Source organism: Brachycentrus maculatus, unplaced genomic scaffold (assembly GCF_059751285.1).
Source record: "Brachycentrus maculatus isolate JH-2025_06_01 unplaced genomic scaffold, ASM5975128v1 h1tg000472l, whole genome shotgun sequence".
NCBI lineage: Eukaryota > Metazoa > Arthropoda > Insecta > Trichoptera > Brachycentridae > Brachycentrus > Brachycentrus maculatus.
The window spans coordinates 84,245-102,572 of NW_028281219.1; the positions used below are offsets into that span (position 1 = coordinate 84,245).

The 18,328-nt window shown below is 30.7% G+C and overlaps 1 protein-coding gene and 1 non-coding gene across 3 annotated transcripts in view; one reads left to right on the forward strand and one right to left on the reverse strand.

The window, feature by feature from the left end:
• The window catches only part of LOC148302209 (angiotensin-converting enzyme-like), a 197,396-nt gene that overhangs the window by 32,061 nt on the left and 147,007 nt on the right, over positions 1 to 18,328 (forward strand). For both annotated transcript variants that reach the window (XM_088271947.1, XM_088271948.1), the window contains exons 5-7: positions 1,245 to 1,534; positions 4,616 to 4,785; positions 5,685 to 5,809. In XM_088271947.1, the coding sequence (XP_088128073.1) occupies positions 1,245 to 1,534; positions 4,616 to 4,785; positions 5,685 to 5,809 (585 nt within the window). The remainder of the gene's footprint in view (positions 1 to 1,244; positions 1,535 to 4,615; positions 4,786 to 5,684; positions 5,810 to 18,328) is intronic.
• Positions 1,883 to 1,954, reverse strand: TRNAH-GUG (transfer RNA histidin (anticodon GUG)). Its single transcript has one exon. It is a non-coding gene; the product is annotated as a tRNA-His (tRNA).

Genomic DNA, 18,328 nt, shown 5'->3' on the forward strand with positions numbered 1-18,328 from the left:
TGACTTTTTTTTACTTTTATTTCATTCGACTTTTGAATTTTGGGATTCTTGACCATTTATTTTACATGTGACATGATGATGTCGCTAACGACGAAACCCGGCCACTGATCAAATAAATTAAAAGTGAAAGAAGCTTTATACATATTTGTGTCAAGATTTTTTGGGATCTCCACGTAGATGAAGAACGATATAGAAGACATAGGCGTCTCCCAGTATGTAAAATAGTTCGGAATGAATTTGATATAGATTTCTCAAAGATTTTCGCCAATTAAATGAAGTAACTAGCTATACTTATTTATTTTAAAACATATATCATTCAGAAGAATCATCTTACAAACTTTAAAGAAAAAACAACTGAAGTGCAAATTTCACGTAACTCTAGATTTCCTAATAATTTGATATTGCACAGATGTAAAATGACAGCAGCGTTAAATCATTATACGTACGTGGGTACAAAAAACTTTAATAAACTTCCGGAATACTTAAAATGTACAAAAAGTAATCAAACCTTTAAAACTAAATTTAAAAACATAAAAGACTCACCCCAACCTAAACTCTATACCGAGGAATATTTTTTTTTAATTTACCTTGTTTAAATTTACTTTGTTTATTTATAAAAATATAATTGTTAAACGAACTCCCTCTCTAAACACACGTATCTATTTTATTAGAGAGGTAAAAACGTTATATTTTAAATTTTTGTATATTTACCAACTATTTTTTATATTTAAATATGGATTTTTTAAAATAAAATAGTTACAACAAAAAAATTAAAAAAGAGTAACATATTTAATATTCTCGAATTAAGTAGGGTAGGCAGTAGAGGTAGGTAGTAAGGTAAGCTGGTACTACTTACTATAGGCAGTAGAGGTAGGTAATAAAGTAAGCTAGGTAAGCTAGGTACTAGGTACAGTATACTTAGTAAGGTAGGGTAGGTACTGGTGGCATTTTTATATGTCTTATATGGGTAAGTAGGATAGACACTGCTTTTCTGCCTATATGGGATGCACGTCTCTGATAAAGGGAATGGAAAATTTTCAGATTTCACGAACCCTCAGGAGTACTAGTCGAATTCCCTAGAGAAGAGGGTTTTGATATTAGGAATCCACCATATAGGGTGAAAATTGTATAGATTGTTATTCAGATTTCACGGACGCTTGGGAGTACTAGACCTTCCAGATCGAATCCCCTAGAAAAAAAGGTTTTGATATTAGTAATCCACCTAATAGGGTGAAAATTTTCAGACTTCACTGACGCATCAGAGTACTGGACGTTCCCGTTCGAGTCCCCGCGCTTCCGGCTGGAGGTGGACGAGGCGTGGGCGCAGGTGAAGCCGCTGTACGACCAGCTGCACGCGTACGTGCGCAGGAAGCTGCGCGACCTGCACGGGCCCGAGCGCGTCAGCAGGTCGGCCCCGCTGCCGGCGCACGTGCTCGGCAACATGTGGGCGCAGTCCTGGACCAACATCCTGGACATCACCATCCCGTACCCCGGAAAGAGCTTCCTGGACGTCACGCCGGAGATGATACAGCAGGTGATTGATTGTACCCACCGTTTATACGTGTCTTGTCAGCCGGTCATTGAAGTGTCTTATGATATCAGGTGATTCTATGTAGGTACTCACGACTTCAAAGTGCCTTGTCAGGTGGTTAAATTTACTTACCACTTCTAAGTGTCTTATCGGGTAATTTAACCCTTAAGGACAAGTATTCGCTAAGTCGAAACATTATTTTCTCTAAATCCAGGTAAAATTTTACGCAAATGTTTTTTTTTGTGATGAAGTTAAATTAAATTATTCATTTTGAGATTAATTTACTGGCTTCCAATAACTCCAAAAAAAAATTAAAAAAAAAAAACACCCCGCCATGACAGTGTTCACCACTGCCGTGACCAGGAGTCGAACCTGGGTTACTACGGCCACAACGTAGGGTCCTAACCACTAGACGATCACGGCTATCGGGGTCTGTGCAGACAGTGCAACAGAAAGCCATTTTACTCTGATTTCTTGTTACACTTCACTTAACACGACCAAGGCTTGATCTTGGTATATACTAAACCGTCAATACAGAAATTGCGCAATGTTAATCTCGATATAAATACAGCCTTCGGTTTGAATCCACTATCGAAGAATGTACCACTAGTGTCCGTACAAAATGACTTCACTAAAAATAAATCCAATTTAATTTTAAATTTTACTCGATAAATACCACTATTTCTTAAATTCCATTGTGTCAAGTGTTTCGATGCGTTCTGGGTCATTATCAAATGCCGAATGTGCCAAAATATCTGTACAATATAATTTAATAGATTTGAAGAAATACCATTTACATAGTAAAATTTAAATTAAAAATAGAAAGATATCACCACAAAGTGATTGCCGAATCAATTAATGAATTTCGCAGTTTCCTAGCATTTATTTTTTATTATTTCTTCTAAAACTTTACCTTTTCCATAAGAGTTTAAAATATTTATTACAATTCTAAACTATCTGTTATTATTGTTGATTATCACCATGGCGTCGCTGGGTAGACAGACGCTCGACTGCGAAACTGGCGTCGCGGGTTCGATTTTCGCCAATTGCTAAATTAGATCAAGAAATATTTATTTTCGATTGGTCTGGGTGATTGTGATATATCTTATACATCTACCTTCACTATATCTAGCCTTTGAAATAGAAGCTTTTCGGATTTTCATTTAAATAAGAGGAAATTCACTTTTAGCTTCCAGAGATGAGTTACTCTTGAAATCGGTAAACAAAATGTGCATTGAAAAGTTAATCCAGGATTTTTACACCGACATAATTTCTGGGATGCCTATGGTAAAATTTAGTTCAAAGGACTTTAAACCATCAGCACGCAAATTAATTTCTTTCAACCTTTAAACTCCAGGAATAATTAATATAATTGATTTTATTGTTGTTGCTTAAAAAACTGTTTTTGTATTGAAAAGATTAGTTCTCCTTCGAAATAAATATATGGTTTTGAAAAGAAAACATTTATTAAAGGTAAGGTGTTTAAAAAATTGATGACAAATATTTACTCACCAAATTCCAATTTTTTTTCTAAAAAAATCTGGGTGGAACCGTTCGCATACTGACTTTGTTTATTTGAAAGTACACCGATAAAGGACTTCAAAGCATTAAGTCTATAAAATTGTTACCAATGTCGGACAGCGGAGCAACCAATGTGCGACTCTCAACTATTGAGAAATAATACACAAAATTATAGATTACAGAAAATCTGCTTCCATACGGAAGGAAATAAATGTGTATCTTAATAAAACAAATTATCTCACCAACAATTAGTTTACGCAACAGTATCTCTCGGAACGATCGCACATTGCAACGAATTTCCGATCACGACTGTGAGAAACTTTTACTCAAGTTTCAATCATAATATGATAGTTATATAAAGACAAGTGTTTTGCCTTTTTTTCTCGTACGCACTTTCCGCATTCTTCTTCCTCCCAAACTGTTTTTACGAAAGATGAGAAATATAAATATTTTAAAAATAATTGATGCTCTCCTTTTATATATTAAAATTTATTAGGGTAGATAAATATATCTTAAAATGCAACAATATCACACCCTATTATTTTTGACATCTCATCAAAGATGAAAAAGAATATGGAAGTCTGGGCATTTACGGGGCTGACGACCGTCATAGGCTGGTTTAAGTGATCACTTTACACATGTGTAACATTCACCAATTCTAGCCATTATTGACAACCACACTATTCAAATTCCTGGAAGTTCTTTATATATGAACCAATTTAGAAACCTTGTTCTAGAATCACTAGAACTTCACTAGAGACATCTATTGGTGAGATGTATTATTCTTCTTCATCTTTGATGAGATGTCAAAAATAATATGAAAATGACTCCTGTAATTGGAGATAATCCAGATTTTGTGAACAAGTATTTGGACACACTCAAAATGTTGTATATTACACCCTAATTAGGTCAGTTTCACACAAGTTAACAATTATTAATAAAACGAAAAACTGGAAAAAAGCGACACTGTTTTGTCACGCGTCTTTGATCTTTCATCATACCTCAATTTTCGAAATAATTAGCACAGTATCACTCGTGTGCATGCTTTGAATATTGGTCTCGTAAAAATATTAATATTTTCATTTCATGTAAAACCATCTATTAAACTGGTGATTCTTGAATGCATAACGAAAGCATGAGGTAAGGACTCACCGGAGAATTTCGACTTAACGTAACGTCGTAACATCGCTCTCGGCGAGCATCAGCGAGCATCCAAAACTATGAATGGAGCCCTCGGCTCGCTGAACTGACTATACGAATGCTCGTATTGTAACATGTTACGTTACGACGAAATGGCTTCGGTCAGTCTCCACCCATAAAGAAATAGCAAGAAACGTAGATTTACAAAATTCCTTTAAATTTCCTTTTTTGTCGATAAAATTAAGCACTGACGCACACGTTCTCTTATTTAAAAATCGCAGAACAGACGCAACGCAATTATGTCTGGGGTACATTGCGTCAAATGTTGTGATTCATACAATAACACGTGGTTACACAGGTTTATATTTTTTCTGCTTTATATTTTCTTGCGGTGTTTAATGATTGTATCCTTTTATTTTTAAGGGCTTCACGCCACAAACAATATTCCAACTGGCGGACGAGTTCTTTGTCTCGTTGAACATGAGTTCTCTCCCTCCCGCTTTCTGGGAAGGTTCAATACTGGAGAGGCCCCCAGAAAGGGATGTGAACTGCCAACCCTCAGCATGGGATTTCTGCAACGGACAAGATTATAGGTAAACTAACCACCCTGAGTAATCACTTGAAATATTATATAAACTTAAATAACTCGAATTATATTTGTTTTAAAAATATGGAAAATAGATAAATAACTGCGCAGAGAACCCACATTAAATAATTCCACAATGCATTTTTCATATGAATTTTTTTCTTTAAAAACCCATCGCTCACTCCTTTCAACGTCATATATCAAAAATCGTCAAAATTCAGTTGTGCATGTTTTCGAAATGTCCAGAAAATGTACATATCCCAGCAAAAGCAGCATATTTTAAACTTAATATTTACTCGCTACAGGGCACAAAGTGTTGTTTTTGCATTTCGAAGAACAGGAATTGTTTAAATATTTAAAAAAAAAAACTTAATATTTTTTTAAATGGAGAAAAAACCTTAAAGTTTCACCTATTTTTTTTTAAATATCCTAAATATTTTTCAAATGGAGAAAAAACCTTCAGGTTTTAACTAAAAAGATCTGTTGCACAGTAAAAAATTTAATAAGTGGCTTGATATTTATTTTTATTACATTTGATTATATTCTTAAACTTTAAAAACGATCTCCTGAAAAATCAAGTTTTTTGATATTTGACGTAGTAGAAAGGAGTGAACGACATGTTCAAATGTACCAATTTTCTTTTAATCAAAGATCAGAACCATTTTTCCAATATATTTTTTATTTAATTTAATAAAAATTTTCTTAAGATGGCAGTAATGTATATCTAACATGTAAATAAAAAATTAAACTGCAGAGTGAAAAAAGGAAAATATTGCAATTTTTGTTATTGACAATAAGAAGAGTGGATATATTTGTTACATTCAGAAAATTATTTGACTTCTTCAAATAAAATTAATTTAGTAAGTGAGATAATTCTATTGAACAATTTGCGTTGTCGTTTTTCAGGATCAAAATGTGTACCCAAATAACAATGAAGGATCTGGTGACTGCACATCATGAGGTCTCCCATATCCAGTACTTCCTGCAGTACAGCCATCTTCCCAAGGTCTTCAGGGATGGAGCCAATCCAGGTAGGCGACCAATAAATATTCAAGCATGAAAATATTAATATTCATCGATTTCAATCGATGGTATTTATTGCGAATTACTTAAATATGTTACTGACACCAGTAAGAGGAAAAACCAAAATCTGGAAGCAAAAGCTTTTACAGGAATAAAAATTCTTGTTTTTGTTATTTTTTTTAACAAATGAGATGAATTTCCGTAATGTACCAACTGACATTTCTTGGTGAAACTGAATTTTATATAATAAAATAACAACTATATAGTTTTTTCCACATTTATTTTATTTGACCCGTGACCAGGTTTCGTCGTTACTGATATCGTCACACTGGTCTGACCAGTCTGATGATGTCGGTGATGACGAAACCCGTTCACTGGTCAAACAAAATATTTGTGGATTAAACTATATATTACAGTTGTTATTTTATTATATGTATAAAATAAGATGAAATTTTAGATTTTTTATGTTTTTTGCTGATATTATATGGCAGTTTTTATAGATTTTATCGGATAAAACTCAAATATTGACAATAACAGCTTTTATTTTTAGTATTTTTTCCAACCGGTTTCGATGAGCACCTTGTCATCTTCGGTGATGGATATGTGCATATCTATATATGTGCATATGTATTAGCAAAAAAAACATTCAAGAAACTCTTTTTTGTTTTTGATTAAAATACATAAACCAATATTTTCATGGTCTCTATCTCCTCTTTTAACCCGATGGTTGCCAGAGACGAGATATCTCGGCAAATAGCGGAGTGCCCGTATGGCCAGAGACGAGATATCTCGTCAGTACTTTTGATGACGTATTACTCCGCAGTTTTAACTCATATTGACAATCTGTCAAAAACGGAACATACATTGCCATCAGTTGAAGTTGTCACAAAATATTTTATAAAGTTTTTAAATACTTTTAAGTGATTTATCGGTATCACTTTCAGCTGACAGTTGACAGATGTCATTAGGGCTACCACTCAAACCACTTGAAATATTGATTATTTTAATCGATTGTTTTGAACGCCAGGGGTTTTTATTTTGCTCAATTTTTTTGTGTTTTTCTTATTATTTTAAAATATTCCATTGATAAATAATAGTTGTGTGTTAATATTAAATTTAATAAAAACTTGCGTGTGCGACTTAGTGTGACAACCCTGAAAATTTGAAACTGGTTTAACTTCAAGAATAAAACTCTAACAATCGATGCGGGATATAATATTTGGTAAGTAAATTATAATTCAATAAAAACAACAAAAAAAAAATCTTTAGACAACTTTTTTTTTTCAAAAAAATACTTGGCCTGTTGAGCACTGCGGCGTAATTTATTTGCGGCTATGAAAAGGTTAATACAAAAGAAGATGAAAGACTGAGCATAAAAGAGCTTATGATCTAGCATTTGGCTGGCTTACGCGATCACTCTAAACACTTGTGTAACGTTCACCATTCTGCCCATTATTGAACATCCATATTCTTGAAACCTGTACACGAGTAGGTATACGCAATGGTGTTAGATCCTTCCACATATTGATAAGGTTTTCAATACATTTGTGAAGTATGGCGTAGTGTAGTAGCATATTGTAGCGCCAGCTTTTAACTGACTTTTATCTCATCCTTAAAGTGAATAATCCTGTGTCTGATATAATAAATCATATTATCAGTATCGATCTTAATGATTGGAAATAAATAAATAAATATGATTAAAAATAAATAAAGTTTGAGAAACACGCTTTAACAAAGAATATTTAGCAAGTAAAGTTCCGCACCATTCCATGTTTCCACTTACGTACATAACTTTCTTATGCATTGAAACTGTTAATATAATTTAATTTTACTTCCTAGTTTTGAACGTGATTTATTGGAACAATTGTTTCAAAGCACCATGTGGTAAAACTAATTTTACAAGAAATTTTAAATTTCATAAAGACGTGTGATTAAAATTTAAAAAATTTCATCACGTTAGGCTATCGGCTGTCAATACTTGTACATCTTCCATGACTTGCAAAAAACGCTTATTAAAAGTGAATTATTATTTTTGCATTAATTTGGTCTTTGTGGTAATATCTATCCATTATTAATTTAAGTTTTACTCGGTAAATACCACTTTTTCTTAAAATCTATTGTGACACGTGTTTCGATGCATTCCGCATCATTTTCAAACACCGCACTGTGTTTAGACCATTTTTTTACTCACAATATGTTGAGTGTCAAAATTTATGTTCACAAGTTCTAGATTTGGTCCATTTATTATCATTTTATATAATTTTGCATTGATATCTCAAACATAGATGAAGAAAGATATGGATATTTTTAGAAGTAAAGGCTATAAATTCTAATTAACTCTTTGATGAAATTTGGACAGAATGATGAATGTTACTCAGTGTACAAAATAATCTTTTAAACCAGCCAATGGCGGGTCGTATGCCCAGACTACCTGATCTCATATTTTTTTTATCCACATTTGATATCAATACAAAATAGTGATTTTTAATATTGTTAAAGAAAATTTTTGACATAATTATTTATTTCACTTCATGTGCAGAAAATAAATATGTACATTGGTGGGCTTATTGCTAAAAAGCAATATCTTCTAACCAACCAAAAACAGACTAGTGACATTGGTCAAAACGTTTTATATCTTATAGGTGTTTGAAATCGAACATTAATAATTTATATATTAAAATTACTACTGCTGTATGAATTATTAACTACCTTATGTTTATGAAATATTTATGAAAATTAAAAATTGATGATAATAAGGAAGGCAAAGGAAAAGGGAGTTTAGGGAAGGAGGTAGAGGGAAAAGCTAAAGGGATGAGGTTTAATGGACAGTTAGGATTCTAATGAAAGGTAATAATGTCTTAGACGTTTCTTAAATATTCATATTCAAGATATTGTTAACATATATTATATTTTCACAAAAAGTTCACGGAAACTAGTTCTACTCTCTATTGGCCTGGTTCCTCAATGGCCCGAATATTCGACACATGAATACTTCCAAAACATACATAATAATACGTTCGCCTATTAAGTTTATTAAAATTACACGTGCAATAATTTCTAAAAAAAAGTAGGTGAAAAGTGGGGATATCGATATTAAATTTTGACAGCCATCAATTTCCATAATTCATTATCAATATCATTTCATAAAAATATAATTATGATTCTCAAATTGTGAAAACTTTTAGACCTACTTGGTTGTTCAACAATTTCGAAATCACAACCTGCATAAAAAACTGTTATTTTGTTAAAAATAGACGTTCCAAATTTTGAATAATTATTATATTACTAACTGCATCATATGTAATGATAAAACAATGGAAAAACATGGCATGATCATGTATTTCAAATAATTTAAAGTAGTCAGGTTAGGAATAAACGGCGGGTGTGTATGTGTGAGAAGATGCAAGACATACTGGTTAGGCGTTCTTTTCTCTCTTCCTACCCCTGCGGGGAAGCGCGGTAATGTTTAGTTGGTTAGTTTATAAAACATGTTTTTTAACATTGACAAGGTTTCGTCGTTACAGACATCATCAGACTTATGGTATCAGTAATGGTGTAACTCGGTCATGGATCAAATTTAATAAAAGTCGTGAAAACTAGTTATTTTTTCAACATTTTACTTCAATGTTTTATTAAGTATTTAATAAATTGTATTTGTAATATTTGTTATCAATGTTTATATAGCAAGGATTGTAATTTTATTATCATATTTTTACTTTTTCGTCCACACGTGTTTATGGTAAATATAAAATATAAATGATTAAAGAAAACACTTGTTTTTTACCACGTGAGTTTTATTAAAGACTACATGTTTCAGAAGTTAAACTTCCATCATTCAGGTCTGTATAACAACTATATTATACAGACCTGAATGATGGAAGTTTAACTTCTGAAACATGTGGTCTTTAATAAAACTCAAGTGGTAAAAAAAAGTGTTTTCTTTAATCATTGTAACATGTCTTACCACAAAGTTAATGCCGAAACAATAAATAAAATATAAAATTATACCATTTTCACTCTTGTTGGCACGTGGACATTTGTTTTATCTTTTAAAACTATTCGTAATTTGTTTTTAATAATAGATCATTAAAATAATGCAACAAAGTGTTAATATTGCAATAAAGTTGTATTTAATTAAAAAAAGCTTCTTTTAAAACAAACAAATTAATAGTACAACTGATAATAAAATAAATTTCTCACAAAAAAAACATTAAAGTAAATATGTTGCGATTGCTTAGATGATTAATGTACACAGCAAGATCTACGAAATCAGACACATTTTACACAAACATTGCACAACTTTATAGCTTCTGGTCATTTTCGTTTTGTGTACATATCGCTCACTCCTTTCAAGAACGTCATAAATCAAAAATCATCAATTTTCGGCTGTACATGTTTTCAGAATGCCCAGAAAATGTACTATATCCCAGCAAAAGAGGCATATTTTCAACTTAATATTTACCCGCTACAGGGCAGAAAATGTTGGTTTTGCATTTTGAAGAAAAGGTATTGATTAATTATTTTTTAAAATATACTTAATATTTTTCAAATGAAGAAAAAACCTTCAGGTTTTACCTAAAAAGATCTGTTGCACAGTAAAAAGTTCAATAAGTGGCTTGATATTTATTTTTAATACATTGTGTTATATTTTTAAACTTTAAAAACGTTCTACTGAAAAATCAAGTTTTTTGATTTATGACGTTCTTGAAAGGAGTGAGCGATATATTTCATTCGACCAATTTATTCATTGCCCAACCATAAATTCTAATTACCGCGTTTAAAATGGAATTGAATTGTACAATATCGTCAGCAGAATCATACAGAACGTGTTAAGTTAGAAGATTAACAGTTAGTGTTTTCTAATGGATTTTTTTAAGTAATTAAAGATTACATCAATAAAAATTAAACGATAGTGTTCTTGACTTAAATAAGATAATACCAAATTGGAAAAAATAGTATTGTAATTACCGCTTTTTATAAGTGATAATATACATTTAATTACACTAATCAATACACATTTTGTTGCCTAGTTATATTTAGCTATTTTTTGGTTTGTTTTGATGGATCTGTTTTTGGAAAAATGGCTCCTAGTTGCTCAAATTAGTTTTTCTTAATATACCTTTGTATGAAGTGTGAAAATATATTAGGGTTGAAAAAAAGCGTAGTTTATGTTCATAAATTTTATTTTCATTGAAAGAACGATTAATTTATTGAGCTGTGCGTTAAAGTCAAGCAGTAAATTTATGTTAATCCTCTAAAAATTATATCTGAATTATCTTGAATATTTCGTAGGTGTTTTATACGAGTATTTTGAATTTTAGTTATAAATAATTTAGGTATTTGTTAAAAACAATATTTACTTGAGAACAAAGCTACGAACACAAATTTTACACAGTAATATTCAATATTTAGGATTATTCTAAACCTTAAGGCTCAAGGAATTTGAGTAATACTAAAATTAAAATTTTGTTATTAAAATTCTAAATTATTTATATTTTTGTATTTAACACAAAAAACAAGCATTTAGAACAATACTTCAAAAAGTTTTGTAAAAATAAATATTCATGTACGTTTATGAACACAGGTGTAATTTTTTATATTTAACATGACTGTGAATCTATTTTCATAACGGATGCTTAAATTTTAGCAACACCGGTATTACAAACCACCACAAACCTGTTATTCTAAAGATAGCGTGTAAAGATTGTTATACGTCTACTAATTTTGAAACTTGCGGGTTTGTTTTAAACTCAACAATGATAAAATCAAGAGGAAATATAAAAAAAGATACAACACTTTACTTCCGGTGATATTTTTTACACACGTTGTTCATAAAAACCAGGTCAATTCATCAATAATATCATGGGAAGTAATAATTCACTCAAGTTGAAATCAATATAACTTAAAACATAATAATGTCATTAAATGATTGACTCAAAAAATCGCGAACAAACTTTCAGTTAGGAATAAAATTTATTCGATCATTTGACTATTCATTCTTTCGGCATTGAATAGAGCTACTTATGTAAAATTCACAATTATTAAATTTTTCAAAATCAAGAAAAGGTTTTTTTTTTAATGTATTGTAAATGTTTCAACATTAAATGAAGCGTCTTTCATTTTTATATGAAAGAAGATTGATTTTCGAATATTCCAAGGCTTAACAACATTTGGTATTAAGCTAACTTAAGTGATCGCTTTATGCACTTGTGTAACGTTCACCATTCTGCCCATTATAGAATATCCATTTTGCATTAATTTATTGAAATTAATTTAATTTAATGCGTATATGCACTATTGTTGGACTCATATCGTATGTTAGCTGTAATTTTAATAGACGTGGAATTTTGACTGACAGTGTTTCCCTCGGTTAAGAATTGGTGAAGTATATAAAATATCGTCCATAAGGTGAATTATCCTGTCTGAGAATAAAAAATTGCTACTCCTTTTTTTAGTATCAGAAATATGCCATTAAGATTTTTTATAAGAATTCTGTATTCTTAATTTCATTTTATTTAACTGAAAAAAAATACAAAAATATGAATTCATCATATCAAAGACAAACCACCAGTTTTCAAACTCAAGTTCTCTCATCCCCTATCAGATGCTTTATTCAGTAAACTAAGTAGATGTCTGCAAAGCCTAGTATATATACCACCTAACTGGACAACAATAGACCCTAGATGGAATATATTTAAAACAGTTATTTTTATTTATAAAATAAAACCTAACTTTTTTTTAACTATTTTCATTTTTGTTACTTTTTCCAACTGGTTTCAAAAAACACCTTGTCATCTTTAGGGATCAAAATGGATGAAGCTTTTTCTTTCATCATTTATTAAATATCTATTTATTCAATATACGTTTATTTTAAGAATGTACATTCACAGATAAATGTGATAGAAAAAACTAATTTACTTATACCATTTATTTACTTAACTTATAGTTTTTTTATATGAATATTCTAAATCTTACCTAAGCAAAATTTAAAAAAAGTGATAAATTTGAAATCATTAATCCATTTAACCATTGTTAGGACGCATTTCCGTTTCACACCTGTCATATTGAAAACGACAGTTATCTTTTTGAGGTTACTGATCTTTATTTATCAACAGTAATTTAACCGTTAATAATTTCGCTATTCACAGTGAAAGTTTATCAGTACCGTTAATTCACAGTTAAACTTATGCTAAATTTTATAATGTATAATATCAGGCTGCTCATATCTTACTAGTATTACTAATAATATCGTTGATAGAATCTGAGTCAAAATATGTTATTTATTTCTAATACAGGGTGGCGCAAAATTAATCACCCTATTGAAAGATGTTATAATTTTTGCAAACGGCGTCGTACATAAACCATATTTAAAAATTATAAACTAAACAGTTGTAGTATACAAACCAATTTATGAAACAGGCTCAATTTTATATCAATACATAACAAAAAATGTAATGGTCCAAATAAAGGTTTTCATCCCTTAAAATCATTTTTTTTAGTAAAAAAGGTAGTCATTAACTTAACGTATTTAACTAAGGGTGTAATTATGAAATACCCAAAATTATAAATTCGCTAAAATAATGTATTTTTTGGTACATATATTAAGATTTGTGTGAATACTTACTGGTGAATTAAAAAAGAAAATTGGTGATATTTTTGTTTGTTTTATTAAAAATATCAATTAATGTTTTTACTATCGAAAGATATATAGGTGAAAAATATTATTCAAATAAATATTATATTATATCGAAACGTAACACGACTAGACGTGAATGACATAACACTAGCGTAAGTGTATTAGTAGACAACCAAGCAAAACTACAAAACTAGGTTATAGTAACAAGTTTAGATAATTTCTTGCACTATAATAGACATGGACATTCGAATTAAATACGGCTTCTTTAAACAAGTCGTTACTTAATTCGATTATTGGATTCGATCATATAAAGCTAATCAAGCCATTCAGTGCACAAATTATGTTGATTAATGCGATTTTCTATCTCCAAATACATTTGTCGGCGTCCGTAATGTAATGGTCAGCACGCTTGGCTACAGTTCTAGAGGTTTCGGATTCGATTCACAGGAGGGGGTCAATTAAATATAATTGATTTTTTCTCTCTAATATTTAATCAATATTTCCCTGGATTGGTACCTGAAGCGAAGGGCTGATCACCTTTCTTTCGTGTGTTAACGACCAAATAACAGTATGATGCAGTGCCTTATGTACCAGTAGGGTGTAGACAAGGGTTTGAAGAAGAATAAATTTGACAATTTGACATCAAAAACTTAAGGTGAATATAATTATAACCAACCTAGAAAAAGCAACGAATTATGTACCAATCGAGTAACCGAAAATGTAACAGTTATTCGTTATTCACATCTCTACGTAGATACGCACTACATAGTAAGTACACCTAGTAGTTTATGTTAAACCACTGGCTATTATATTACAACTTCTACTTGTAATATAATAATTATGGTAGTTACATGCTTGTTTCTTGTTAGAGGTGGTGCGCACATGAGGTATTCAGCAAATTAGTCCGACGACGAAGTATAATCGATAGTCGATAGTGTATCTCCATAGTACCATAAGTACTAGGATTTATGAATAAACGTTTATATTTCGCCCGTCAAATCGGACTTTTTTTTTAAATATGTGTATTCATATTAAAAATGTAGAAATGGGTGTTCAAAAAGTTTTTTTAAAGTTTTTACATAAAGTTGTGAATTGTAGAGATCAGACCATAAACTTTTCAGTTGCGCGATACAATTTATTTTGTGAACATTAGCCCTAAGTAGCTTCAAGATAATTTCATATTAAATTTACGTAATTTGTTGGAAATAGTTACTCATATTATTTAAAGATTAGATAAAGGAACAGGAATTCTCGAATTACTTATTTTACGAAAGAAACTTTTTATTTTTGCATGGGCTTTTTAAACTCAAAGTTGTATATAAGTCTCTTTCAAATAATACAACCACCCTTTCCAGTGATGCGGTAGTTCTTTTTAAGTTTTTGGATTTTAGTAAATGTGAAAAAAATAATATTTTTACCGTTGAGAGAGACACGGCATCTTGAAGTGTGAGGGGGGTTAATTTAAAATGCGAGATAATATCTTTTAAATTTTAAATTGATTAATGAATAACCTTTATTATTAAAAAAAATGGTTTTCTTTCGTTCTGAAATAAGAGAATGTTGGAAATTTATAGAACTAGCCATATTACACATGTTTTTACACATAACATAAGCTTCAGGATAATTATGCACATCTTTGATTTGTCCCCTTTTGCGGTTCTTAAATTAGGCAAAGCAATTTAGATTCTTTTTTTTGAAGTTCACAGTTTTTCATCCATAATTAGTGCCGTGATTTAAACCATTTTAAAATTAAAAACATGTTTTTTTCCCTCCATATTATACTTTTTAGCTTTATCAAATAGGAAATATGTTCACGTCTTAGAACAGGATTTATTTTTCACGAAACTTTTGTTTAAAATGAAATAAGATTTTTTTATTTATTTAAATTTTACTTGGTAAATACGACTATTTCTTAAAATCAACTATGACAAGTATTTCGATGCACTCAACATCGTTATCAATGAGTATTTGATGATAATTGAAAATGGCTCGAAACAAGTGTCATAATAGATTTTAAGTTATAGTGGTATAGGTATTTAGCAAGTAAAATTTGAATCAATAATAGGGTTTATATAACTACATATAAGGTGAATGACAACTCACATTTTTTCATGGTTATTTATTTATAAATAACCATATCTTCAATACCACTGCGTTTAAAAAAATATATATGTTTTTGATTAAGTGATAATTTATCTGTATTTCTATAAGCCTCCGTATTGTATCCTCCTCCAATTAGAAGCGACTGAGAACCGGAACGGTTACATCACACGTTACATTACATCCATACACGTACTCGCACTACTCTTACTCGGTCGCAACCGGCTGCCTGATCTACTAACTGTACGCAATAGAAATCGGCTCTTGGCTGCATGGTATAACTCTACTGCGTTAAAAGTACGTTTTACACTGTTAAATTGTATCAAATAAATCGTTTATAAAATAATGTTTAAAAAAATGTTTTGGTAATGCCGTTGTATTTCAAAATTTCCTTCTTCTAACCCTTATCCGTATCCAATGGTGCATAGGGCACTGCAACGTATAGAAGGAGTGTATTCTTGATATATAAATACATGAAAGAAAGGTGATCAGTCTTGCTCTTCAGATACCAGTCCAGAATAATATTGAATATTTTTTAACGTGAAAATTAATTTATATTTATTTTTAACCTCTTAGGAATCGAATCACTAACCACTACACTATGGAGGTAGCAATAATATAGTTTTCCAGCTTTAAATATTAACTAACTAACAAGTCATCACGTTGCTTCCCCGAAGGGATAGACAGAGATAATAGAAAGTCAGTCAACATTTAATAAAAGCAGAATTATAAAATGAAGGGAAAAAATCTTATTTTGACCGTGTAAATGTGTTTCGAAAACGAACAAATCCACTCAATCATTAATTTCTTGTGCGTTTGTAAAAACACAAGATCATATGAACTACACTTCACTACGGTAAGAAATATTTAACAAAGTATGTGTAATGTATGTAAGTGTACAACGAACATATACATAACGTACAATATATTATTTTCCAAGTGAAAGTATTATTAAATAAATACAAATACATACAAAATTACTTCCATGCTTATTCGCCAGTGCAGGGGTCAGCAGACTGCGGTTTTCGAGCCGCATGGGTCTCTTTTTACAAGCATTTAAGGTTCTAAAATCTCTATAAACTTACTATTAAGAACCTTTTCTTCCATCAATCAAATAAAACGTCAGACAATAATCGAACATAACTAACTAACTAACTTACTAACCATCACGCCACTTCCCCGCAGGGGTAGGCAGAGAGAATAGAACGCCACACCACTCTGTCCTTGCAAACATTATTCGCCTCTTCCACGTTCATGCATCTCCTCATACATAACCGCAGATTGTTACGACTCCTAACCTGACCACTTTCAAGTATTTGGCATACCTGATCGTGCCATGTTTTTCTCGGTCTTCTTCTGCTCTTTTTTCCAATTACATTCCCCTCAAACATTTGTTTTCCCGTTCTTTCCTCACTCATTCGTTCTACATATTCAAACCATCTCAACACACCTTTCTTAATTTTATCGATAATGCTTATCTCAGCTTTCTTAATAATCGAACATACTTAAAAGATTTCACAATCACAGCTCAATTTGGAAAAGGGTAAATCACAAAATTGATTTTTATTCACAATTTTTTTGTGAGTCAAATTTTCCGTTTACTAATTCTGGAATTCACAAGAGTTATTTTTATCAAGATTTTTTATCAAAATCTCAACAAAGATGAAGTAGAATATAGAAGCCTTTTACAGGGCTCATGATCTATATAGGGTGGTTTAATAGATCATTTTATACACTTTTGACATTCGCCATTTTACCCATGATTGACAACCACACTACTTGTACTTAAACTTAAACCAGCCTATGACATGTTGTAAGCCTTGTAAATTCCCAGACTTTTCTTCTTCATATTTCTTTAGTCTATATCAATGAAAAATCATGAAACTAAAATTTTGAACAGTGATTTAAAAAAAGTAAGTAGATAGCTACATTTGATAGTGATTTTTTAAAAATATTATCTTGACGGTGATTTTTTACTTCTGGGTAGTATCATTTTTTGTGGTTTTGTAAATATTTGAGATTATTTGAATGTAATATTTAGTTAATCTCACTAAAAAGTTTGTTGATCCCTGGTCCGGTGCATTTGCAACTCTTAATTGGATGACTTGAAATTGATAATCTTTTTAATATCATCCAGTATCTTTTGCAATGTATGTTTTTTTCTTACACTTATATACTGTATTACTTTGATACATAAATCGTAAGAGGATCAAAGAGCAATGTGCATTAAATAACTTATATTGAAATCACCCACGATCATTTAATATGACGGTAATGCATTTCAGGAGATGAATGCTGCAATACGGTCCGAAATGTCAAACGATGCTTATTCATTATTTTAGATATCATTAAAAAGTATAAATTAAATTTTCTTCTGATTGCCATCAAATATAAAAGAAAGGAATTCTGAATTTAACCGAAAATTCATAAATATGTTTTACATGTATATTAAAATTGTTTTCAAATTTTGATCTTTCTGTATACATTATTAAGCTTTTTTATCGACTGACACGAATGCGATAAAAAGTAACAGATTATCGATTTGATATTGAATAATGTAAATATTGGAATAAGAACTTAATAGAAGCTAGATATTAATTTTAGTAGGATAGGATCCAGTAAAACATTTCTTCCTGGACCTCAACAATAATTAAATGTACGCTACACATGTGGTTAAATATTAATTTCATGATAAATTCTCACATGACAAAAATTGTAGTTTCGGTAAGTCAAGTTTCTTTTCGTATCGCATTATATTTTCTTATTTCTAATAGTAATCAATTATTGAAGA